Source organism: Ochotona curzoniae, unplaced genomic scaffold (assembly GCF_017591425.1).
Source record: "Ochotona curzoniae isolate NIBS_2020 unplaced genomic scaffold, NIBS_Ocur_1.0 contig_2294, whole genome shotgun sequence".
Classification (NCBI taxonomy): domain Eukaryota; kingdom Metazoa; phylum Chordata; class Mammalia; order Lagomorpha; family Ochotonidae; genus Ochotona; species Ochotona curzoniae.
Window position 1 is genome coordinate 519,460 of NW_024465405.1, and position 26,051 is coordinate 545,510.

Here is a 26,051-nt window from a genome sequence, read left to right on the forward strand (position 1 = left end):
CATTGTAGAAGCATCTGCCAGCTCTGTCCAGGACAGTCCTGCCAACCTGCACCCTGCAGAGAGCAGCTGGAGGGGGGGCGGGGCAGACTTTGCAGTGATGGTAGGAGACCTGCTGGTGGGAGGGGGCAGGTGGAGCTTGCAGCAGCTCCTGCTGGTTGGAACCCAGGAGAGGAGGGTGGGAGGGTGGAGGCTGACTCGGAGGTGCTGGACAGATGGTGTCCTCACACCTGAGGCTGGAAGGCCTTGATAGAGGATGCTCGGGCAAAATTGGGTCAGCTTTATTGTATCATCAAATAAACTCACTTAAAAGTAGATGGACAGAGACAAGGGAAGAGGGTGAAGTCAAGATTGATTTTGCATCTGCTGGTTCCCTGCCCACACGACCCCAACATCTGGGGCTGGGTCAGGGCCAAGGCAGCGGCCAGCAAGCCCATCCAGGCCTCCCACGTGGCTGGCAAGGGTCAAGGACTTGAGCCGTCGTCCATGCCTCCCAGGTGCGCTGGCCAGGATCTGGACAAGGTGGGGTCCGTCCTGGGCACCCCAAATATTGGCTATACCTTGACTTTGAACCCTGTGTTGCTATGAGCTGGACTGGCTTTTTTTTTTTAAGATTTATTTTTATTGCAAAATCAGATATACAGAGTGGAGTAGAGACAGAGAGGAAGATCTTCTGTCCTCTGGTTCACTTCCCAAATGGCCACAACAGCCGGTGGCTGAGCCGATCCAAAGCCAGGAGCCAGGAACTTATTCCAGGTCTCCCACGTGGGTGCAGGGTCCCAAGGCTTTGGCCTGTCCTCGACTGCTTTCCCAGGCCACAAGCAGGGAGCTGGATGGGAAGTGGGGCTGCCGGGATTAGAACCGGCGCCCATATGGGATCCCGGCGCGTTCAAGGCGAGGACTTTAGCCGCTAGGCCACGCCGCTGGGCACTGAACTGGCTGATGACTTCTGCAGTGCTGCAGGCCTCTCTGCCCCTGTGGAAGCAGCTCACAACTCTTGAAGCAGCAAGACATCGCTTCGTGGGGCAGCATGGCAGAGCATGGGGTGCAGGCGGGGCGTTGAGAGCCTCCACAGGGCAGCTGCAGAGTGAAGGTCATGACCGACCAAGCCTAGGGATTTGTGCTTCATCCCGTAGTTTGAAATATGCAGGTTGTAAAAGGTGGAATTATTATTTTTTAGATTTATTTGTTTTTTACTTGAAAGAATTACAGAGAGATATAAGGAGACAGAGAGAGGGAGATATTCCATCCACTGGTTTACTCCCTAAATGCTCGCAATGGCTGGAGCTGAGCCGATCTGAAGCCAGGAGTCAGGAGCTTCTTCCAGGTCTCCCACACGGGTGCAGGGTCCCAAGGCTCTGGGCCGTCCTCTCCTGCTTTCCCAGGCCACAGGCAGGGAGCTGGATGGGAAGGGGAGCAGCTGGGACTTGAATGGCATCCCAGGAACTGCTGCCACCAAAAGCAGAGGCTTAAAAACAGCCCATTTTAAAAAAATAGCGTATGTTCGCTTTTATTAATATAGAGAAGTACCAGAAATAAAACAGTAATAACTCAGGAAGGAATTGTTGACCAAAAGAAGAAGCTAACATGCATAAAGTCAGAGAATTCAAACTGAAGAGAAAGTGGAGAGTGTACACTGTCTTCTATGGAGAGATAGCTGCCCAGGCCAGTGCTGTGGGTGAAGTGGGTGAAGTCTCTGCCAGAGGTGCCAGCATCTCATGTAGGCACTGGTTCAAGTCCTGGCTGCTCCACTTCTAATTCAACTGCCGGCTTGTGACCTGCGAAACCAGCAGAAGATGGCCTAAGTCCTTGGGACCCTGTGCTGGCATTGGAGACCCAGAGGGAGTTCTAAGCCCCTGGTTTCAGACCAACCCAGCTCTGGCCATTGTGGCCACCACGGGAGTAAATAAGCAGATGAAAGAACTTTCTCTCCATCTCTCCTCTCTGTGAAAACAAAACAAAAAAGGACCTGGTGCAGTAGCCTAGCAGCTGAAGTCCTCTCCCTGCCTGCTCCGAGATCCCATATGGTCACTGGTTTGTGTCCCGGCGGCCCCGCTTCCCATCCAGCTCCCTGCTTGTGGCCTGGGAAAGCAGGAGAGGACGACCCAAATCCCTGGGACCCTGCACCCGCGTGGGAGACCCAGAAGAAGTCCCTGGATCCTGGCTTTTCTCCTTCTCTCTGTATATCTGACTTTCCAATAAAAATAAATAAATCTAGGACCTGTTGGGGTAGGCTAGCGGCTAAAATCCTTGCCTTGAACACAGCGGGATCCCATATGAGTGCTGGTTCTAATCCCGACAACCCTGCTTCCCATCCAGCTCCCTGCCTGTGGCCTGGGAAAGCTGTCAAGGACAGCCCAAAGCCTTGGGACCTGCACTCACGTGGGAGACCCGGAAGAGGCTCCTGACTCCTGGCTTCGGATTGGCTCAGCTCCAGCTGATGCGGCCTCTTGGGGAGTGAATCAACAGATGGAAGATCTTCCTCTTTCTTCTTCTCTGTATATCTGACTTTGTAATAAAAAATAAATCTTTATAAATAAATCAATCAAGCTTAACAAAACAAAACCCGAAAGCTTCCTCCAGGCTGGGTGTGCCTCCGAGGGCCTGGCCGGTGTGACCCGGTCAGTGTGGCAGGTGCTTGCAGAGGAGCCCTCAGCTGCCCCGTACTTGGCTGGGGAGGTTTGCCGGTCGTAAGGCAGGGCTGTGAGCAGGCCTCCCTCCAGGGTCCCCACTGGCAGCGCCCCGAGGCTGGGCTGCGTGGGCTGACTGCAGGGCCAAAGAAACACGTGTTCACGTTAAGGATCCAGACTGGGTGCCCTACCTACCACGTGTGGCCGCTGCTGTCTGGATGGACGGAGAGGGGATGGGACTGCGTCATTTGAAATGTGGTGGCTGGGCAGCCGTTTGTCCTGGTGGGTCAGTGGTGAAGTCTCCCCAGAGCTGCCTTCCGCAGCAGCAGCAGCCGGGAGACCTTGGTCAGGTCACGGTGAAGTCAGCCGTGGTCACTGCAGCCTGCCCCTGTCTTTCCTGCAGATCACCCCCGAGTACCTGCAGAGCGTCTGCGTCCGCCTCTTCAGTAACCAGATGCGGCAGAGCCTGGCACACAGCATGGACTTCACGAGGCCCGGGACGGTGAGGGGGCAGTGAGGGCACGTGAGGAAGAACAGTTCAGAAGCTGGACTGTTGTTTGTTTGTTTGTTGTTGTTTGTTTACAGTTTACTTATTGGGGACATAGCAGGCTAATTCTCTACCTGCAGTGCTGGCATCCCATATGGACATTGGTTCGAGTCCTGGCTGCACCACTTCTGATCCAGCTCCCTGCTAATGTCCTGGAAAAGAAGCAGAGGATGGTTCAGTCCTTGAGCCCTTGCGCCCGTGAGGGAGACCTAGAGAAAAGTCCTGGCCATTGTAGCCATTTGGGGAATGAACCATCAAATGGAAATCCTTCCCTCTCTGTCTCTTCTTCTCTTTGTAACTCTTTTAAGTTAAATGAATTCATCTTTTTTTAAAAAGATATTTATGAGCCCAGTGTGGTAGCCTAGTGGCTTAAGTCTTCACCTTGAACATGCCAGGATCCCATATGCGTACCAGTTCTAACACGGCAGCCCTGCTTCCCATCCAGCTCCCTGCTTGTGGCTTGGGAGGACAATCAAGGACAGCCCAAGCCTTGGGATCCTGCACCCATGTGGGAGACCTGGAAGAGTTCCTGGCTCCTGGCTTTGGATCAGTGCAGCACTGGCCATTGTGGTCACTTGGGGTGTGAATCATCAGACAGATGATCTTCCTCTCTGTCTCTTCTCCACTCTGTATATCTGATTTTGCAATAAAAATGAATAAATCTTTTAAAAATAATAAAATAAAAAGATTTTATGTATGTATGTATTTGAAAGGCAGATTGCTAGAGAAAGAAATATTCCATCCACTGGTTCATTCCTCGTATACCTACCACAAGCAGATTGCTCAGGCTGCAGCCAGGAGCCTGCAGCTCCGTTGGGTCTCCCCCAGAGGCTTCAGGGGGCCAGGTTCTCGGGTCGCCATCTGCTGCCTTCCCAGATGGGTCCTCAGGGTACCGAGCTGGATGTGGAACAGCCAAATCGAGTGGTGCTGATGGGATGCCAGCACTGTAGGCGTGGCCTAGCGCGCTGCACCCGCAGCTCACGGGAGGGCCGGGTGCTCGTCATCCCAGCCCAGCTGTCCTGCAGCAGGTGCCACCAGCTCTGTCCTGGAGCAGCTGCCGTGGTGGAAGTCGTGTGGGCTAAGGCCCGTGCTGCTGCGTCTCTTGAACTTGTACCTGAACTCGTTGCAGACTTGGAAGTGACCGGAGGACCGTACTGTGCCCCTTCCGTACCTCTTGCTTTGCTCACGCTCTCCACACTGTCTGTAGACAGCACACGTCCACGCCGGGCACCGTGGGAGGGCCGGCCGGGCACAGTGCAGCCCTTTGTTCCTAGCACTTCAACGTGCAGTTCTTGGGATTCCGAGTATTCCCTTACACAGCCGTGCAGTTACTAACTTCAGGACACATTCAGTCACTGCAGCCGTCTCCTCTGCTCTCCACTGCTTCTCCTCTGCTTTCCACCTCTGCTAAGCCACTGAGGTCCCTTACTGCAGGTCCCTAGCTCCAGGTGTCTGGGGGCTGGGACTTCCGTGACTTGTCATAGCCCCTAACCCTGCTTTAATCTTGAACCTGTTCTCAGTCTCTTTATGCATGTTGTTTGAAAACAATTATTCTGGCTGGCACTGTGGCACAGTGGGATAAGCTTCCACCTGCAGTGCCAGCATCCTGTATGAGCACCGGTTCAAATCCTGGCTGCTCCACTTCAGGTCTGGCTCCCTGCTAATGCAGCTGGGAATGTAGCTGACATGACTCAGGTGGTCAGGACCCTGCACCTGCACAAGAGGCCTGGATGAAGCTCCTGGCCCCAGGCTTTGAGTCAGTCTACCTCCAGGAAATTGTGGGGTAAACCAGCAGGTGGAATATGGCCATTTCTCTCTCTCTCTTTCTCTCTCTAACCTTTGCCTTTCAAGTAAGTAAACATCTATTTTATTGAGCCTGGCGTAGTAGACTTTGGCTGAAGTCCTCGCCTTGCATGTACCGGGATCCCATAATAGTGTTGGTTGGTGTCTCAACGGCCCCGATTCCCATCCAGCTCCCTGCTTGTGGCCTAGGAAAGCAGCCAAAGATGGCCCAAAGCCTTGGAACCCTGCACCTGCAAGGGAGACTTGGAAGAGGCTCCTGGCTTCTGATTGGCTCAGCTCTGGCCATTGCAGCCACTTGGGGAGTGAACCAGCAGACAGAAGATCTTTCTTTCTGTCGCTCCTCTACTCTGTAAAAAGAAAATAAATAAATATTGGACCTGGTGCAATAGCCTAGTGGTTAAAGTTCTTCCCTCACATGCACCAGGATCACATATGGGCGCTGGTTCTAATTCCAGCTGCCCTGCTTCCCACCCAGCTCCATGCTTGTGGCCTGGGGAAGCAGTTGAGGACGACCCAGAGTCTTGGGACCCTGCACCCAAATGGGAGACCTGGAAAAGGCTCCTGGTTCCTGGCTTCAGTTTGGCTCAGCTCCAGGCGTTGAGGCTGCTTGGGGAGTCAACCATTGGATGAAGGTCTTCCTCTCTGTCTCTCCTCCTGTCTATATATCTGTCTTTCCAATAAAAATTAAAATCTTAAAAAATAATAGATGAACTTAAAAAAAATTTTTTTTAATTTGTTTTATTTATTTGAAAGATACAGAAAGAGCAAGCGAGATCTCCTCCAGTCTCTAGTTCACTCACTCAGTGCCTGCACCAACCAGTGCTGGGCCAGGCTGTAGCCAGGACGCCGGAGCTCCATGTGGGCTCCCATGTGGGGACAGGGGCCCGTGAGGCCTGGGCCTTCCGTGTTCACACACCATCAGGAAGCTGGGATGGAGAACAGCGTGTGGGCCTGAACCCGGCGCTCTGACCCGGGGCAGGCAGCTTAAGCTGCGACCGTTCCCAGCCCGGCTTCCGCTCTGATTCTCATGACATTCCTTTTTTTGGAAGTCTGGGGTTTTCCTGCTTTATATATTAAAAAAAAATAAACCCACTCGTGCTTTTGGGTTTGATGCTGTCTCGGAATTAGTCCATGAACCTGGACCTGCTGCCAGAAACCACGAGGCCGGTATTTGCTCCTTCTTAAGGGAGCACAGGTGAAGGCAGCTGGGCCTGTGGCACCAGTGGCATCTTGGCAGACTGGGGCTCATGTCCTTTGAGTACCCGATACCTGCTGCCCACTCCGGAAGCTGCTGCTGAAGCTCCTGGGCCAGAGCCATGGCTTGGATTATTATCTTTTTTATTATTATTGTTAATAACATTGTATTATGTGAAACAGTTTTATAGGCACTGGGATTTCCCCCCACCCCTCCCACAACCCTCCCCCCATGGTGGATTCCTCCACCTTGCTGCATAACCACAGTTCAAGTTCAGTTGAGATTCCTCCATTGCAAGCATATACCCAGCATAGAGTCCAGCATCTTATTGTCCAGATAAGTTCAATGGCTTCTTGGGGAGACCTTCTCTGGTCTGAAGGTAGAGCTAACAGAGTAAAGTTCCGGTCAGTTAAAAGCCCCAACAGAACATCAGCAACAATATACAATGTATTGGAATTAATTGACATAGTATTGAGTAGACAATATGTTAGAAATAATGAAAGTTCAATTTTTCAATTTTTCAAAACACATGGGTTGAGACAGTATCAATGACAGGTTCAAAAAGAAACAGACAAACAAACAAACAAAGAAAAATTACAGGTTAGATTAAGGCAAACATGTGGTATCTAACCTTTTGGGATTCGCTCATTTCCCTTAGCATTATAGTTTTCAGTTGGGCCCATTTAGCCACAAAGAACTGCATTTTGTTTTTTTTTAATGGCTGAGTAGTATTCCATGGAGTAGATGAACCAAAGCTTTCTTAGCTTGGATTACTATCTTTCAAAATTTTTGAAATTGTTTTATTTATGTATTTTCTTTTACTGGAAAGACAGATTTACAGAAAGGAGAGACAAAGATTTTTCATTCACCGGTTCACTTTCCAAGTGGCCACAACAGCCAGAGCTGAGCTGATCCGAAGCCAGGAGCCAGAACTTTCTTCCAGGTCTCCCACGCGGATGCAGGGCCCCGGATGCAGGGTCCCAAGGCTTTGGGCCGTCCTCTCCTGCTTTCCCAGGCCACAAGCAGGGAGCTAGATGGGAAGTGAAGCTGCTGGGGTTAGAACCGGCACCCGTATGGGATCCTGCTGCATTCAAAGTGAAGACTTTAGCTGCTAGGCCATTGCACAAAGACCTACCCTGTCTCATTCTTTTTTTTTTTTTTTTAAAATGATGGTTTAAAAAAATTTTTTTTGTACTTTGATTCTTTTTGCTTTTGTTTTTAATTTTTTCAATTTTATTCATTTATCTAAGGTAAATGGAATATTGAGGGAGAAGCCCCTCCCAGTCTCCCACCCCTCCCAGGACCCCGATGTGGGGCAAGCCCCGAAATCCTTGCTCAAGTGGCCTTGAAAGTTCACCAGTTATAAATCGCTGCCGTTCTCGCCACTCCAGGCGCGATGAGGTTGCTGAAGCATCCAGTGATTGACATAGTCCATCATAGAGTCTCCATTTGCCCAGCATTTTGCTGCCAACATATAGCCGAGGTGGTGGATTGACCTGTTCTGTCCAGCTGGTGGTTGCCATTGCTGGGCTGATTTTGTTTTCAGCCCCGACTTCCACTGGAACCAATGGGTGTTGCAGTCGAGCCTGGTTCTGCCCAGCACATACTCGGCCCTCACATAAACCAGTGGGAGCTGCAGCCTAGTTGGAGCGACCCACAATAACCCCCACCAGGCCCGCCCCCCACCCTGGATTGCCAGTGTGTGCAGCAGACTAGTCCAGTCTGTCCCACATCCCATTCAGCTCTCACACATGTCGATGGGCGTTGAAGCTTAGTTCCATCTAACCAGCTCAACTATCCAGCCCTCACGGATGCTGCTGAGTGCCTCTCCGTCCAGCCACCCCAGCCCCTGTCCTAGTTTTTTCCTTCCCATGGGAATGGTAACCCAGGAGGGAGGAGCCCTCTATTTCCCTTCCCAGGTCTCTCCCACTCCCAGACTGTGCACTCTCCATGTGGTTCTGTGGTTAGACTTGACAGAATCAGCCCCCCAGTGCCCTGTCTCATTCTTTTTTTTTTTTTAATTTATTGTTAGTAACATTGTATTATGTGAAACAGTTTTATAGGTACTGGGATTCCCCCCACCCCTCCCACAACCCTCCCCCCATGGTGGATTCCTCCACCTTGCTGCGTAACCACAGTTCAAGTTCAGTTGAGATTCCTTCGTTGCAAGCATATACCCAGCATAGAGTCCAGCATCCTATTGTCCAGACAAGCCCAGTGGCCACTTGGGGCGACTCTCCCCGGTCTGAGGGCAGAGCTAACAGAGTAAAGTCCCTGTCAGTTAAAAGCCCCAACAAAACATCAGCACCAATATACAGTGTCTCATTCTTGAGAGAGTTTTCAACACCCGGTAGCAGAGAGCATTTGACTCAGCTCCCTGTGTCCATCCCGGGTTCGTCCACTAGGTGGTGCCTTTCCCCTGCCTCTTTTTCTTTCTTTCTTTCTTTCTTTGCTTTTCCTTTTTTTTTTTTTTTTTTAAGATTTATTTATTTTTATTGGAAGGGCAGATTTACAGAGAAGAGGAGAGACAGAAAGGAAGATTTTCCGTCTGGTGATTCACTCCCCAAGTGGCTATAACAGCTGGAGCTGTGCCAGTCTGAAGCCAGGAGCCAGGAGCTTCTTCCTGGGCTTTGGGCTGCCTTTCCAGGCCATAAGCAGGGAGCTAGATGGAAAGCAGGGCTGCTGGATTTTAACTTGCACCCACATGGGAGCCCGGCATATACAAGGTGAGGAATTTAGCTGCTAGGCTACCATGCTGGGCCCCCTCCTAAAGTTCTTTAAAGCCAGCTCTAAACAGGTTAGGGTTCATCTACATAATTATATCATCACGGCAGCACATAAGGACCTTAATAAAGCAAAAAGACGTGAGACCACACACCTCCCCAAACCCTTCATACTCATTCCTTGGTGTCCATCCTACCAATCCAGTCTGCATTCAGATTTTCCTCGGAGTAGCTTCTCATGGTCAGTTTGAGCCAGGCCGGACAAGCATCGTCTGGTTACATTGCTTCTCGAGTGTTTCGGCAAATGTCCCAAAGAGTTGAAGCACCCTGTGGTGGCGGTGTGGATGAGGGCACCGCAAACACTTCATGGAAACAATATAGTCTGAAAGACTTGCATGGATTATGATTTTCTTAAATATTTTTGCTTGTGAAATGTATCAGTTGCATAGCACTTTCACTTTGGCTTGGGCTCACTTTGCCATCGTGTGTGACTGGTCGGTGAACGCCAGTGGGTTAGTAGGCACGTGCTGCCGGAGACGGGGGCCGAACGTGGAGACGGGGGCCGAACGTGGAGACGGGGGCTGAACGTGGAGACGGGGGCCGAACGTGGAGACGGGGGCCGAACGTGCTGCCGCAGCTGTTAACATTGTGTGTTTGTTTCTGTCCCATCTCAGGCGTCCACCATGCTGCGGGCCTCCTTGGCACCCGTGTGAGTAGCCTCTGTCCGAAGCTTTTATTGGGGGGACATGCCCTGGGTATACATGGACTCTGTAATGCATGCTCAGCAGAATGGCGCCCCTCGGGCCAGCCTCTGCACCCCACGTCCATGGTACAGGAGGCTCCAGCAGTGAGAAGGAGTGACCTTGTAAAGTCGATCCAATTTATTTTGATAAGGTGGCAGCAAATGGAGAAAATTGTTGTGTTCCCATGGTGACCTGCCGAAATGAATGTGTTTGACCGTCACGGTGCAGCAGCCTTGCCCACACTTCCTGTCCCGTGCTGGCCTGCGCTGTGACCCAGGGCCACCCAGCAGTTCCGTGTATGCCTGGGCATTTGTAGCCACGTCAATTAGGTTGCCGCCCACGGCTGTGCCCTGGGTCAGGTCACCCGTGGGGTGTAGCAGCACACCAGTTGGCGACCTTGGACCTGCACAGGCAGCCAGGCCTTGATGGGACGAGGTGCTGAAGTTCCTCAGTTACACCAGTCCCCCTGCTGAGTCTGGACTTGTCCTCTCCAGCCCTTGGACAGTGGTGTCACACGGTGCACACAGCTGGGGAGCTGGAATCCCAACCCTGGGGTTGGGAACTGCCGGGGCCGCTCCTCTGTGCCTCAGTCTCCCCAGCTGTAAAACAAGAAGGGTAGTGGTGGTTGTGTTATGAGATTGTCTGGAAGCTGAGAACCGAGTGCTGGGGACCACAGTAACCTCTGGGTGTTTGTTAATGTTATTCACAGCGACACCAGGAACAGGGTTTGAACAAGAAGTTAAGCAGGCAGAGGTGGGGCCAGTGTGGTGGCAGAATAGGCTAATCCTCCACCCTTTTGGCACTGGCATTCTATATGGGTGCCAGTTCATGTCCTAGCTGCTCTGTCTCCAATGTCGCTCTCTGCTTGTGGCCTGGAAAGCAGTGGAGGGTGGGTCAAGGCCTTGAGACCCTGCACCCACGCGGGAGACCTGGGAGAAAGCTCCTGACTTTGGAGCAGCTCAGCTCTGGCCATTGCAGCCATAGCCATTTTGGGGACTGAACCAGTGGTTGGAAGAGTTCTGTAAAAGTTGCCTTCTAAATAAAGGATAAATCTTAAGAAAAAAAAAAAAAAGAGGATGAGGCTGGACCATGAGATTCAGACTGTTTGACCACTTGTCCGCTAGCGTGGCCGTCGCTGGCAAGCACGCAGGGCCTGAAGGCAGCTGGCTGCAGGATGGCGTGACATGGACTTGCCATCATCACGGCTCTGTGTGGGGCAAGAGGTTGTCTGAGTCTGGCACAGTTCTTCATGGTAAATAATTTCCTAGCTGCACAAGTTGCACAGAATTGCCACAGGCCCTTCACTTAGATTGCCCAGCATTAGTGTTTGCACATGCCCAGTACAGTCAGCAGAATCAGCAAGTTAACACTGGTCCAGCATGAGCACAGGCACCGAGCCTGCACCCCCATCCACTGCCTGTCCCGTGTCATCGTGCTCTGGCCAGGCCCAGTGCTGTCACCCTCTCCTGATTGCTGTTGTTCATGGCCAGACTGTCTATCACCTTGACACTGGTGAAGAACGCTGGCCAGTTATTTGCAAGTGAAATTGTCCAGGTAGAGTAGATTTTAAACCTCCAGACCCGCAGGGGACAAGCGTCAGCCACGTGCTGAGCCTGTGGGCTCCGTGGGGTGTGGGAAACAGGACACAGCTTCCCAGGAGCCAGGAGCAAGCCCAGACCTCGCCTCCCACGCCCCTTCTGGGCCTTTCTCTGGGCCCTCTAAGAGAATCTCATTCTGTCTTTTAAAAAGTAAAATTAGGGAAAAAAAAAACCTATTTTTTTGCTTACTATGTAATATATGCTCGTTATAGAAAATTTGCATGCTATAGAAACACAAAGGAAGTTGAGATGACCTGAAATGATCCCTCCCAGAGCTGCCCTCCATCCTTAACAAATGAGACCTGCGTCCTTAGTCTTTCACCCAGCTGTTCACAGCCTCGTGCAGTACCCTTTCTCCTCCACTTTAAAAAAAAAAATGTATTTATGGAAGGAAGAGTTACGGGGAGGAAGAGACCGAGAGAGCTTTCATCCGCTGCTTCGCTCCTCGAAAGGCCACAACCCCATCTGGCTGTCCCCGTGGGCAGCGGGAGCCCAAGCACGGGCATCCTCCGCTGCTCTCTTAGGCACGTGAGCAGGAGGCTGGATTAGAAGCAGAGCAGCAGGACTCAGACTGGCACCTGTGTGGAATGGCAGTGTCACAGTTGAGGCTTCGTGCGCTGGGCCGTGATGCCGTCCCTGCCACAGGCGCTTCCTTTTCTCCTTTGTCCTGGAGGAGTCCTTTGTGTTTTAGTTTTCAGGTTTTGGTTTTCTGTTTGTTTGCTTGTTTTACGTATAGACCTGCAGGAAATCAGGTCTCCCTGTCCCTGGATGTGACATCTGTGTCTGTCAGGTGATCCTAAACAGGAAACCGGCCTGGGTAGAGTGCTGCTATGCACCGCAGGCCTCATTCTGTTTTCATCAGCTTTTCCTTGTGCCTTCACCTCCTTTTATTTAAAAATAAATAAACAAGCAGAAAAACAAAGCAAACCACAAAGATACCCATTTCCTTGGAGGGTGCCTGGCAGCCAGAGGCCCCGCTGCAGCAGCCAGGGCAATCGGAACTGCCTGGGAAGGTGGGGGTGCTCGTGTTCAGTCAAAGCCCACTTGCCCCAAAGTCTCTATCCGGGGTCTTCCCAGACCCTTGCTTCTGGTCTATGCCCCTGTGAGCGTCTCCTCCCACTCCAGCTCTGTTCCTCGCCCCCCTCAGTTCTGCCTCACTGGCTTGGCAGGGGACAGTGGCCTCAGGTTTCAGATCTGCCAGCAGGAAGCACCTTTGGGCTTTGCTCTGAATTCTGGGGGCAGCATGGGTGTGGGACGATGTGTGCCCTCCTGCCAGGGGCCCTCGGGTAAACGCACACCTGCAGGGCTCTCCAGGTCGGTTGGAGCAGAGGGAAAGGGGAATACGAAACGCAAGTCCCTGCAGCAGAACCTGCGGCCCAGCTGCTTGCGCGGCCCCGGTAGCACAGGGAAGTCCTCCGTTTCCTGCCATGGAAACCTGGCCCTGCGCTCAAAGCGGGGCTGGGCACTGCCGTGCGCCAGCTACCCGGGATCAGATGGCCCGCTGCTCACATGGGCCCCCTGCCCGCTTGCCCTTTTCCTTTTCTCTGAACTCGGGCTGCTGAGTAGGAAGTTGAAGGATGTGCCCTTGCTGCCCTCGCTGGATTATGAGAAGCTGAAGAAGGACTTGGTGTGGGGGAGTGACCGCCTGAAAGCCTTCTTGCTGCAGGCCCTGCGCTGGGTAGGTACATCGCCCTTCCGGTTGAAAGCACCCGGGCCCGCTGTCTCGGCCGGCTGCCTTGCTTGTGCCTTTCAATTTGTCTACTAGAATTCTTCCTTGCCTGTTGCCTGCTGGCCCCAAGAACTGAAGTGCAAAGCATCTAAGAGCCTGATGCCTGAGACAGCCCGATGCTGGGTTCGAGTCCTAGCCCTGGCTCATAGTTGGCTCCTGCCCCTCACAGGAGTGACCTGGCCTCAGTTTTTGGCCCTAACTGCACACTAACCATTGTGGGCATTTGGAAAGTCGGATTGCCCTGGACAAACAAGGCCGCTTGCCCATTTCCATCCTGTGGCAGGGCCAGTGCACACACATGCACACACGCACACTCGTGCTCACTGGCTAGTTTTCTGAATGAGCTGAGTACCGTCCGTTGGGCAGGTTAAATGTGTAGTGGCTGCCGGGTGGAGCCTGCCTGGACACAGATGGTTTGTCTCCATGTCTCCATTCGGATCCTGTTACTCCCTATGCTTCTCCTCCAGCGCCTGACCACATCCCACGCCGGGGAGCAGAGGGAGACAGTGCTTCAAGCCTACATCAGCAACGACCTCCTGGACTGCCACAGCCACAGCCAGGTCAGTATGACGCGGCCGAAGCCAGGGGCGCCACCTCAGCAGGTGCCCCTGCGCATGTCAGCCCTGAGCTGGCAGGCCAGCGAGTGCATGCCGGACGCTGCCCTGTCTCCACTTCTCACAGAGTCCGAGGTGTTAGACCTGTGTCGTTCCTCTCTGCAGCCTGCTCTCCTCCCCAGACCCCAAACCGTCCCTGCTCCCTACTGCCCGGCATGACTCGGCGCCCGAGAGGGACAGATCCAGCCTGCTTCCCCATACCCCCATCCTGACCTGGATGTGTCTCCCATGTGATATTTTTCTGTAGCTGTGGACCGCAGAGGTGCAGGGACTCGGGGTAAGAAGGGAAGCATTCCCTCGTAGGGGTGGGGGCCTTCTTAGCCCCACAGTCCAGGCCCAGGATTCAGTACGGGGTGATCTTCCTCGCCTTTCTTCACGATGAGGTCAGGGTCTTGAACTTGGCCCGTTGAAGACCCATTACAGCTCTGCATTGCTGCTGATACGCTAAAGGACAGGTGTGCAGGGAGGAGGCTCGTGGCCCCCTACACCTGCACACAGCACACAGTGCACACTGCAGCAGGTGCCAGGTCATGCTCTGAACACACTATAGTCTTTGCTCTTGTGGAAGACCTGTGCTGAGGGGGACAACAGTTCAGTACTGAGTGTCCAGCACATTGCTCCCAGCCAGGGACATGCTGCTTTTCCCCATCTTAACATAGGTGTGATTGAGGTGTGTCTCTAGGTTCATGGGCAGTGGGGTTTTTCTGTTTTTCAATTGTATTATATAAAAAAGATGTGTCCTGTAATGAAGTGTGTCTTAGGGCTTGTTATATTTTGTCACATGGCGACCCCTGCAGACCTTTAAAGCTGTGATTCCTCCTCGAGATCTGGTGTTTGATGGCTGTGGTTGATTCTAGTAGAAGGGGAGAGCCAGAGCTCTCAGTCTGTTGGAGGCGCTGCCGGGCAGCAGGAGGACTCCCTGTGCGCCATGGGTACTGGGCCACCACCACGTCACCCACTGCCCCCTGTTCTCCGCAAGGCCAGCTACTTTGCAGGTGTCACAGGGCCAGCAACTAGCTCTGTGTTGTCCACACGGAGACAGAAGTGGGGCTGTGGGGAACTGCAGGGAGCTGGCTCTGGGTGGGGTCACCGTGACCCCAGTCACAGTGTGTGCAGCAGGTTGGCATTCCCCCCCCCTTTTTGAAGATTTATTAGACAGGAGGAGAGACAGAGAGGAAGATCTTCCATCCGATGATTCACTCCCCAAGTGACTGCAACGACCAGTGCTATGCTGATCCGAAGCCAGGAACCAGGAACCTCTTCCGGGTCTCCCATGTAGGTGCAGGGTCCCAAAGCTTTTGGGCTGACCTTGGCTACTTTCCCAGGCCACAAGCAGGGAGCTGAATGGGAAGTGGAGCTGCTGGGATTAGAACCAGTGCTCATATGGGATCCCAGCGCGTCCAAGGCGAGTACTTTAGCCACTAGGCCATGCCACCAGGCCCGGCATTCCCTTTTCAGCTGAAGGGTTGCAGTGTTACGTGGCTGCATCTCACGCCACCCTGCGTGCTAATGTCAGGTTTTCCATGTCTGACAGTGCCGCCTGGCTAGCCTAATACCTGTGTCTCCAGGGAGACCCAAGTTTTAGAGCAGAGGCATTCGATCTTGCTCCCTAGGCTCATGTTTCCGATTGTAAGACATCACGCAGCTGTGGGAGTGTAGGAAGCAGCTTCAAGAGTAATACAGCAGATACTGGTTCTCCATCAACCAGATTAAAAGATAGGAATGTTGTGTTTTAGAAGCATCTAGATCACCCTCCCCATTTTCCTTTCATCAAGAGGTAACCATTATCCTCTAAATTGTACTAGAACAGGGGCAAGCTTGCTGCGCAGCCGCGCGGCCCACTTCAGAGGGGTGGGGTTCAGTTCTGGCTGCTGCTCCTGACTCTGCCTTCCTGCTAGTGTAGACCCCCAGGGCAGTGGTGATGGCTTTTCGGGCCCCCACCGCCCACTGGGAGCCCTGGATTGACTCCCGTTTCTAGCCCTACCGGTCCCAGCCGGTGTTGGCATGTGGGGAACACGAAACAAGACGACAGTGTGTTGGCAACGGAAGCTCTTTGTCTGACACTCTACCTTGCAGATCCAGAAAGAAAACCCCACACACAGCATAGCATCTGAGTGTGTGTGTGATTCACAGCACACTTCCATCCATCTCCATCAATGACTCGTGCATGGAAGCTCTGCACCCATTCAACAGTATATCCAGGACTGGACCCAGCACCCGTATGGGACACTGGTGTCACAGGCAGTGGCTTGGTGTCACCACAGTGCCGGCCCCTTGCTTGTCTCTATCCACCAGTGGACCTGTGGGTCACTTCCCCCTTTGGTGAATAGTGATACTCCGAAATGGATGTGCAAGTCCTAACTTTTGTGTTCATTAGTTCCTTCTCTTTCCAGTTCCCCATGCATGTTTGTACCCTCGTAATTCAGTGTCGGAGTTTGCGTGCACTGAGCAGCAAGCACAGGCCTTGCCCTGCAGGGAAGTGCTGTCCCCACAGGAGATGCAGGCTCCCGGGAGCAGGTGGCTTCAGCACAGTTCACAGAGGACCTAGAGTCAGGCCACAGCGTCCCTGGGCCCTTTGTGCTTTGCTCTGGGGACCCAGATGGTCCTGAGGAGCACAGGGTATCAGCCAGGGTCGACAGGTCAGCCAGGGTGCAGGTGTCCAGCCGTGATGTAGATGGCCAAGGTCAGCGGTGAGCTGCCTGTCAGGTTCTTAGTGCTGTGGCTACAGAGGTGCTGCCTGATGCACTGCCTTGGAATCCTGGGGGCTTTACCAGTGCTGGACACCTGGTGTCCTAGCAAAACCACTGCCAGGTGTAAGCCCAATGGGGACATGTCCATATGTTCCCCACAAGCCAAAATGTACCATAATGTCCCCAGCAGCACTGCTTCTAAGAGCAAAAATGCTGGGGACAGGCACTGTGGTATACTAAGTGGAGCCACTACTTGGGGTGCCGACACTTCCTACTGGAGTTCTAGTTTGAATCCTGGTTCCTCTGCTTCCCAGCCAGCCTCCTGCCAGTACACCCCAGAGGTAGCGGTGACTCAAGTGTGTGGGTCCCTGCCGCCCAAGTGGAGTTCTAGCTGCCCGGCTTCAGCCTGAGCCAGCCCTGGCTGCTGCAGGTGTTTGGAGAGCAAACCCACAGGGGAAAGATCTCTCTCTCTCTCTCTCCTTCTGTCTCTGGTAGTCTGCTTTTCAAACAGCTAAATCTTAAAAAGAACAGAAACATGGACTATACCTGAGATCTGTCCACAGCAGCACGAATTCATCAAATGGGACACACTGAGCAATGAGAAAGAACACACAGCATGGAACATGGATAACTTGCAAGCATGGCATAAAAGCCTGTTGGTTGAAAAAGGCATAAAAGAATATATAATGCATGCTGTCATTTATTTAAAAAAAAAATCTCCAAGCAGGCGAGGACTAATCTGTGGTGATAGAAGCCGAGAGTGGGGGTTCCCCTCTGAAGGGGGGCCCTGAAGGGCCCTGGGCTGTGGAGCCACCTTGTGTTTGCTGCCCACCCCCACATTCATTTTGTAAGCAGTCATCGAGCTTTGCACTTCTGATCTGTGTGGTTTTTCACCCTGGGGATGTTATGCTTCAAACTTCACCTAAACACAAACGATGCTGTGGCAGGAGGAGCCTGGGAGACAAGAGCCTTTGACTGGTCACCCTCGTGAGCCCCCTCCACCTGGGGCCTGGCTGCTGTTGAGACTCTGCCCCGTTGATCACTCTCACCTCTCTCCTACATCAGGGTCTCTGTTGCTAGTATCCCATGTTGCCTTCTTTCTTGGCTTCACCTCTGAGCAGGCAGAGCACATCCTCCTGTCAATAGCTGCCCAAGGTGCACACTCTGCGAGGCTGCTTGAGACCTGAGTGTCTTCATTCTTGGTGTAACATGCTGGGGTGCAGATGGCTATCTTTCCACTGGTAGAAGACATTGCCCTGTTGTTTTAAGGTTCTGCTTTTGCTGGCGAGCAGTCCGGAGCAGCTCTGGTCACTGATCTTTGGCTGTGGCCTGTTTCTCCTGCCAGCAAAAGCAGGCAGAGTCCTGCCTTGTTTTCTTTGATGTGAAATGAAAATTCTCACCTACTATTAAGATTTTTTAGAGACATGCTGAGAAGCCGCTTCGAGTTTTGGGTGTAAAGTTAGGTCTGTCCTCATAGAGCTCCACCAAGGGTGATGCAGACAGAGCACATGCCGGGAGCCATGGGCTTCATGGACTCTAGTCCTGGTCATTTTCCACTGGGGAAATGCTTGCCTAGAAGGCAAGAGGTCTGGGGCTTCTGGTGTTCCAGGGGGTAGGTGTGGAGGGGAGGTCCAGGGTGGCTCTTTTTGCCATTAGACATCAGCCTCCTCCCACGCTGGGGCACACCCCAGCTCACCTATGCCCTAGCCCAGAGACCCTTGGTGTGACAAGAGAACACACAGCCCCATGCATGTGGGCAGGTGCAGGGAGAGGATCCGGGGTGTCCAGCTGCTGCTTTCATCCTTTATCTTTGTCTGGAACCCTGTGGGGGAACTGGGTGGGAACCTGGCCAGCCCCGCTCCACCCTGTCCTGCCTGGGCGCTTGACTGCCTTTGGCATTCGGACGCTTGGACCACATCAGCATTCTGCATTCTGGAATTGGTGCTCCTGTCCTGCTCTCCAGCCCTGGTTTCCAGTGGCGTTCTCAGTCCATGAGTATAGCTTTTCCTTAGAAATGCACTTGCTGTAGATTTGCCGTGGGGTGGGGTGGACATGGGGCAGAAGTGGGTGTGTGGTATTTGCTCCCCTGGAACCCACAAACATACCTGGGACACCAAGAGCGAACAGTGTTGCCTCTGTGTGCCCACCATGGACCTCAGGGTTCTGCCGAATAAACTCCCTTAATCCAGGAGGAGTCTCATTCTGCATCAGCAGGAAATCGAGACCTCCAGATGAAACGTTCGACTTTCACCAGTTTGCAGAGGAAGAGATGAACAGAGCCTGGGCTGCAGGGCATCTGAACCTCTTCAACTGTTCTCACCCCCGTGCTCCCTTCCCCTCCCCCCCTTTCCCCATGTCTCCCCATGTCCGTCCCCCTCCCCCAGAGGAGCGTGCTGCAGCTGCTCAACTCCAAGAGCGAGGCGGTGCGCCAGTACATGGCCAGGCTCATCAACGCCTTTGCGTCACTTGCCGAAGGTGAGACGTCAGCCGGCCCCCCCGGGAGGCGCCAGCGCAGGGTGGCACGCTGCCTGGAGATGGCGCGTGTTTCCTTCTGCCTGTCATTCACCCAGAGTCTTTCGTGGAAATGAGTTGTGATCACGGTGGTGACATTTGCATCTCCACCACACTGGGTGGTTTTAGGAGGAAGCGTTCCGGTTCTGTTCCGGAGGTGTCCCAAGTCTATCGCAGCACCTTACGGGTGGATGGGTGGGTCAGGCATTGCCTGGAGCTTTCTGCCAAAGGTGAAATACAAGCAGTGAGCCAGTTAAAGCTCTGCTGCTGGCCGACTGTATCTTCTTAAAGGATTGGAAGATTCCAAAAATAACACACTTCCACCTTAAAGGGAAATCAAAATTATTTCGCAAAATGCCACCAACCCATGCATGGCAGGCGAGTGCCTGCTTGTTGTCTAGGCCCTGGCTATGTCCAGAGGGAGGAAGGGCTGTGGGCCTGAAGCATCTCTCCGGCCACCCCGGTTGTGGGGCATGTCAAAAACCCCAGTGAACCCCGCTTTCCTCCCTGTGGATCTTGCCATCAGACTCAGGCTCCCCGCAGGAACGTGGCAATGAATTACATTCAGCCCACAAGAGGAATGACTTGCCATTCGGCAGATAGTTGATAGGGTAAGATCGGCTCAGAGGAACGCTGTGCTTTGCTAAGTGTTGTGGAACGTGAGATGACCCCGCTCTCAGCCATGCCCGGCAGTTTGTGTAGTCTCGGAGCCGAGGCGTCCTCATGTCTCTCGCTGTCTCTTCAGGTCGCCTCTACTTGGCACAGAACACGAAGGTGCTGTGGCTGCTGGAGGGGCGGCTGAAGGAGGAGGACAAGGATGTCATCGCTCGGGAGAATGTGCTCGGAGCCCTGCAGAAGTTCAGCCTCAGGTGATGGCCAGCACCCGGAGAACGTAGCAGGACTGGGTGTAGCTGTTGAGTTTTAAATTTGTGTGTCAACCCAAGAGGCAGGGGCCCCTCTTGCCTAACCCTTTGGGAGAGGCGTGGCTTTGCAGGGTGGAGCTGGAAAGCTTGCCTGTGATCCACCAGCATCCTGCTCGGGGCTGCAGGTCAGGGGGAGCTGGTTTAGTCTCCCGCTACCACATGTTGCTTAGTGCCGGCCACGAGGACTCGTGTCTCCATCTACACACGAGGGCTAGAGGCACACACAGCAATAAGCCTGATCGAGCGCTACTCTCTGACCATCGCCCATGAGAACTGGGCCCTTGAATGGGCAGACACAGGAGGTTGAGGCAGCTGGTGCTGTGGCATCCTGGCTCTTTGTCCACCCAGCCAGCAACCCCAGAGCTAGCCGGAGCTCTCAGCCAGGTCACGGTGATGCCTCACAGCAGTGCCAGATCAGAAACTTGAAAGTTACACCATATCCAGAGCTTTCTTTCTTGATCAGCAGTTTTGTTTTATGTATCATCAAATTCAACCATGGTACCTTTCCACTGCCACGGAGCGAAACCTTGTCTCAGCTTGCAGTTGGCCCTCTCCCAGCCTGGTCCCCTGGAGTGGCTGGTCTCCCTGCCACTGGTTGACTGCTACAGAATGTCTTGTGTAAGTGGCTTCCTGTACCATGTGTGCTTCTGGGATCAGCTGCTTCCACTTGCAGAGTTCCTCCATGGGGTGTTGTGTGGCAGTCCTTCGCACCTGCTCGTTGCTAGGCTGTGCCCCGTTCTACATGAACCCTATCTTGTTCATACAGTCATCAGCTGATGGCCACTTGGGGTGTTTTTACTTTTTGTCTGTTACACTGCTGTGAGCACTTGCATCATGGTGTAGCACATTAATCCTCCACTGGCAATGCTGGCATCCTATAATGGGCACTGGTTCTAGTCCCAGCTACTTCACTTCCCATCCAGTTCCCTGCTATGGGAAAGCAGCAGAAGAATGGCCCAAGTGCTTGCGCCCCTGCGCCCATGTGGGAGACGTGTAAGAGGTTGCTGGCTTCAGCTGAGCCCAGCCCTGGCGGTTGCAGCCATCTGGGAAGTGAAGCAATGCATGGAAGACCTTTCTTGCCTTCTGTATGTTTCCGGTAGAATAAATCTTATTTCTTTAATCATTGTGTGGACATTCGAAATGTTCCTGGAAGATGGAATTAAAGGTAAATTTGGCCTAGGGTTAAGGCACTATATATATATTTTTTAAGATATATTTTATTATTTGAAAGGCAGAGTTACAGAATGAGAGAGGAAGAAACAGAAAGATCTTGTCTGTACTGATTCATTTCCCAAGTGGCCCCAGTGACCAGAGCTAGGCCAGTTCAGAGCCAGGAGCCAGGATATTCCGTCTTCCACATAGGTGCAGGGAACCAAGCACTTGGGCCATCCTCCACACTTCCAAGCTTATCTGCAGGCAGTTGGATCAGAAGCAGAGCAGCTGAGTCTTGAAATAGCACTCATGTGAGATCCTGGTACTAAAGGCAGCCGATTTATCTACCATACCCTAGCATCAGCCTCGGGCACTGGCTAAGAGGCTTGTGTCGGATGTCAGAGCGCCACCAGATTCCTGCACAGACCCTGGGAGGCAGGCAGTTGGGTCCCGGCCCACACGTGTGGGAGCCATGACTGGCGGTGCCAGCTCCTGGCTGCAGCCTGACCCCGCCCTGGCTAACGCAGCCTTTAGGGAGTGAGCCTGCAGACGGAAGCTCGGTCTGTGTATGTCTCTTAAATATGTGGTTCTTTGGGGGTGTTTGTTTTTGTTTTGTTTTGTTTTGTTTTTTATATATATAAAGAGGCTGTTTTGGAGCAAAAATACTTCTTAAATATTTATTTTTATTGGAAAGGCAGATTTACAGAGAGCAAAAGAGAAAGAAGGATCTCCCATCTACTGGCCGCAGTGGTCAGAGCAGTGGTCAGAGCAGAGTGATCTGAAGCTAGGAGCCAGGTGTTTCCCCCAGGTCTCTCCCACGCGGGTGCAGGGTCCCAAGGCTTTGGGCTTTATTCTGCTGTTTTCCCAGGCCACAAGCAGGGAGCTGGATGGGAAGTGGAGCAGCTGGGACCTGAGTCAGCGCTCATTTAGGACTCCAGTGCTGCAAAGTGGAGAATTAGCCAGTTGACCCAACACACCAGCCCCTAAAAATATTTAGGGGCCCAGTGCAATTGCCTAGCGGCTAAAGTCCTTACCTTGAATGTGCTGGGATCCCATATGGGCACCAGTTCTAATCCCAGCAGCTCCATTTTCCACCCAGCTCCCTGTTTGTGGCCTGGGAAAGCAGTTGAGGACAGCCCAAAGCCTTGGGACCCTGCACCCATGTGGGAGACCCAGAAGAAGCTCCTGGCTCCTGGCTTCGGATAGGCACAGCACTGGCCGTTGTGGTGACTTGGGGAGCAAATCATTGGATGAAAGATCTTCCTCTGTGTTTCTCCTCCTCTCTGTATATCTGACTTTGCAATAAAAATAATTTTAAAAATAAATAAATAAATAAAAAGGAAAAAATATTTAGAAATCCATGCAGCTTTTTCATGATACACATTTCCCATAAACATTTTGTCCCTTCTCCTGCAGGAAGCACTGTCTGCCTGTGCCTCTGCTAGGTGACTTTCCTGGAGCTTTGTGCCCTCCTAGCCATCCCAGTTACCCTGACCATATTAAGTATCCTAGGAGTGGATGTTGTGGCTCAGCTGGTTAAGCCACCTGTCACAGGACTGGGTTAAGCCCTTGCTACTCTGCACTTCTGCCTCAGCTCCCTGGCAGGGCTTCTGGGAGGCCCAAGTCCCCAGGTCTCCTCCACCCACATGGGAGACTGAGTGAAGCTCCTGACTTTACCCTGGCTCAGTCCTGGTTGTTGTTATTATCTGGGGACTGAACCAGCAAATGTAAGATCTCTGTCTTAGGCTCAGTGCAGTAGCCTAGTTGCAAAAGTCCTCACCTTGTGTGCACCAGGATCCCTTGTGGCCAACAGGGTATGTCCCAGCTGCTCCACTTCCCAGGCAGCTCCCTGTTTATGGCCTGGGAAAGCAGTCGAGGATGGTCCAAAGCCCTGGGACTCTGCACCAGAGTGGGAGACCTGAGAGAAGCTCTGGGCTCCTGGCTTCAGATTGCCTCAGTTCCAGCCATTGCGGCCACTTGGGGAGTGAATCAGTGGGCAGAAGATCTTTATCTCTCATGCTCTCTGTAAATCTGGCTTACCAACAAAAGTAAATAAACCTTTAAGATCTCTCTGTCTCTCCATCTCTCTCTCTATAATCCTGACTTTCAAATGAATAAGTAGGTCATTTAAAGAAATAATGAATTGTGTTATCTTGAGCCTGCACCTTTTCCCACCAGTCCTCTTCTAAACGCTTTCCTCCCATCAGCTGTGGCCATCATGTGACTCCCTCTCACTGCCAAGCGGAATGATGCTGGTGGGAGGCTGGGGAGAGGCAGAGGGAGGGATGGCAATGGGTATTGCTGCTGCTGTTGGCCAAGTTCCTGCCGCAGAGTAGCTGGATGGGAAGTGGGACAGCCAGGATGCAAAGTGGTGCCTAAATGAGATGCCAGCACTGCAAGGTGGAGGATTAGCCAGTTGAGTCAATGCGCAGCTCCCTAAAAATATTTCGAAATCTAAGCAGCTTTTTCAGATCATGTGTTATGTGATGAAGCTCACAGTAGTGAGTTGTTGGAAGTGTGGGACTCCAAAGCACTGGACAGGGTCCGCAGGACGATGCCGTGCTCAGATCCTGCTGACATTCCATGCTCATCCTTCGGCAGGGGTCTGCCAGGAGCCCTGTGTTCATGGGCCATACCAAACAATCAATTAGAAACATAACCTGCTCTGCATGTATTGAATTTCGAGTCCTGCCTGCCATTGGGTGATTTCATGGCCTGTCCTGTGGCTGGCTGTTCCCCAGCCCTGGCACCTGGTGATGAGCTGGCTTGTGACTGGCCATCCATGGGAAGTGCTCAGAAATCCAGTTAGCCATCATGGAGCAGCAGGTCTAAGCCACTCCTTCCTGGGAAGGCACACATCTGCTCTTCTGCTCTCCCTCCGGGGAGCCCACGGTCCATGCTGCGCTGCCTGTGGTGCTGGTTTCCCGGCTGTCCGTGGTGCAGTGGCTGAGAACAGCCCTAGCAGGCCTTCGCTCCCATGCACTACAGGCTCCTGGTGCTCACGCCTGCAGGTGGTCCTGCTGGCCTCACCATGGGGGCTGGCCAATAGGCGCACTGTGTACCACTCAAGGCTGGCCTGCACTGTGCACTTTGTAAGCCCTGAAAGTGGCACTGCGGGTCGGAAGTGAAAGATTTCTTGCTGTGTGTGTGACCCAGTGCCTTGAACCATCCTGCGCAGCTTCCCCACTGTAGTGCCTGGTTTCCACACTCTGTTTTTCTTTGTTTCCTCACACCTCAAAGTGCCAGAGGCCTTTTTGTAAAGTTTAGTGCTGGCTGTCAAATATTTCTATGGCCCTATTTATATCTGAGGTGAAACTCTGCTTTTTTGTTTCTGTTTTCAAGATTGGTCTAATTATTTGAAATGCAGTCACTGAGAGGGAGGGCAGAGCTTCCATCTGCTGGTTCACTCCCCACATGACGGCAATGGTGGTGGCTGGACCAGGCCGAAGCCAGGAGCCTCGATGCCACCTAGGTCTGTCCTGGGCCGTGCTCTGCTGCCTTCCCAGGAGCGTTAGCAGGCATGGGTGCAGAAGTGGAGCAGCTGGGCCTTGAAGCAGGGCCCATAGAAGATGCTGTGTTGTATAGTGATGACTAAACTCACTGCACCGTGACGTCAGCCCTGATTCTGCCTCTTACATACTAAGAAGGAAGCTTGCTAAGGAGGCCTCCTCTCTGGTTGTTGTTCGAACCCTCAAGAACATCCCCGAAAGACAGACTTTGAGTCGTTTTGGTTGTGTGAGTTTAACCATAACACACTTGCTGCAGCCTGGGGCCTCCACCCGTGTGTGTGTATGTGTGTGTGTGCCGGTTGGCAACCCCTGACTGCACTCCGAGCTGGCTAGGGCCTTGTTGATTGTCACCCTGGTCTCTGGTGTCGCCCTAGGCGCCGGCTGCAGACGGCCATGATCCGCGACGGCCTCATCTTCTGGCTGATTGACATCCTGAAGGAGCCGGACGGCCTGTCTGACTACACGCTCGAGTACTCGGTGGCTCTGCTCATGAACCTGTGCCTGCGCAGTGCAGGTCTCACACCCCTGCCTACCCCCGCCTGCCCGCCGGTTCTGGGGTTCCTGCGAGGCTCGGCTGGGTCGGGAGCCTTGCTCGAGGTCATGCAGCTCCATGGGGGAGCCCCGCTCTGTCCCAGTGGGTCCTGAGTTAGACGTGTCACATCCTGCGTGTGTCCCTAGGGAAGAACATGTGTGCCAAGGTGGCAGGCGTCGTGCTGAAGGTGCTCGCGGATCTGCTTGGCCATGAAAACCACGAGGTACTCAAGTCTTTGGTTGCTTTTACTATCACAGAGCTCGTGAGCAGAGAGCTGTTGCTTCGTCCCTCATTTACATTTGTTTTGTAAAGATTTATTTATTTTTTGTGCTCGCTTCGGCAACACATATACTAAGATTTTTTTTTTTTTTTTTTTTTTACTGGACAGCAAAAAGGAGAAACAAAGATAGTACATCCACTGGTTCACTCCCCAAATGGCTGCAACAGCTGGAGCTGAACCAATCCAAAGCCAGGAGATAGGATCCCGCTCTCAGTCCCCCGTGCATGTGCTTTGGGCCATCCTCGACTGAACTTCCCAGACCACAAGCAGGGAGCTGGATGGGAAGTGGAACAGCCAGAACACGAACTTGCACCCACATGGGATCCTGGTGCTTGCAAGGAAACAATTAGCCAATTAATTGAGCCATCGCCCTGGGCTGACATAAGTTTATTTTGGTGCAAAAAAAAAAAAGTTGAAATCCATGTTTTGTTTTTTTCATAAAAGTTCACAGAAAATGCATGTTGTGGGAAAACAATGCATGTAGTCCAGCACATTTTAAAATAACCCCACTGTTTGTTCTACATTTCCGTGAACTTGCTGAGCTCCCCAGAAGTGTCTGTGAGTGAGCATGTTTCCCTCCGAGACTCGGCACCATATCTGTGTGTTGCCAGGATACCGCTGCCCTCTAGAGCCCCCTCTGTTCGCGACCTCCCCATGTCACCTGCTCATTCCTGAAGTTGCACCCCTGCAGGAGATCCCCTGGGTCACACCCCACCATGTCGCCCATCCTGTCCCTCAAAGGGGACACTTGGGTTGCCTCCAGCTCGACTGTACTAGTGGTCCTCAGGGGGCAGCACAGCACCTGCCCAGGGAGTACAGATACCGGGCACTGCATTTTTTTAATCCATTATTTTGGCATATTTTGTTTTGTTTTA

General features: G+C 52.8%; 1 protein-coding gene across 1 annotated transcript in view; it reads left to right on the forward strand.

Moving 5' to 3' along the window:
* The window catches only part of ARMC9 (armadillo repeat containing 9), a 106,247-nt gene that overhangs the window by 27,434 nt on the left and 52,762 nt on the right, over positions 1 to 26,051 (forward strand). Inside the window, exons 9-16 of the mRNA XM_040972285.1 lie at positions 3,031 to 3,129; positions 9,570 to 9,604; positions 12,803 to 12,914; positions 13,433 to 13,525; positions 18,654 to 18,744; positions 19,526 to 19,649; positions 24,739 to 24,878; positions 25,043 to 25,119. Of these exons, the coding sequence (XP_040828219.1) occupies positions 3,031 to 3,129; positions 9,570 to 9,604; positions 12,803 to 12,914; positions 13,433 to 13,525; positions 18,654 to 18,744; positions 19,526 to 19,649; positions 24,739 to 24,878; positions 25,043 to 25,119 (771 nt within the window). The remainder of the gene's footprint in view (positions 1 to 3,030; positions 3,130 to 9,569; positions 9,605 to 12,802; positions 12,915 to 13,432; positions 13,526 to 18,653; positions 18,745 to 19,525; positions 19,650 to 24,738; positions 24,879 to 25,042; positions 25,120 to 26,051) is intronic.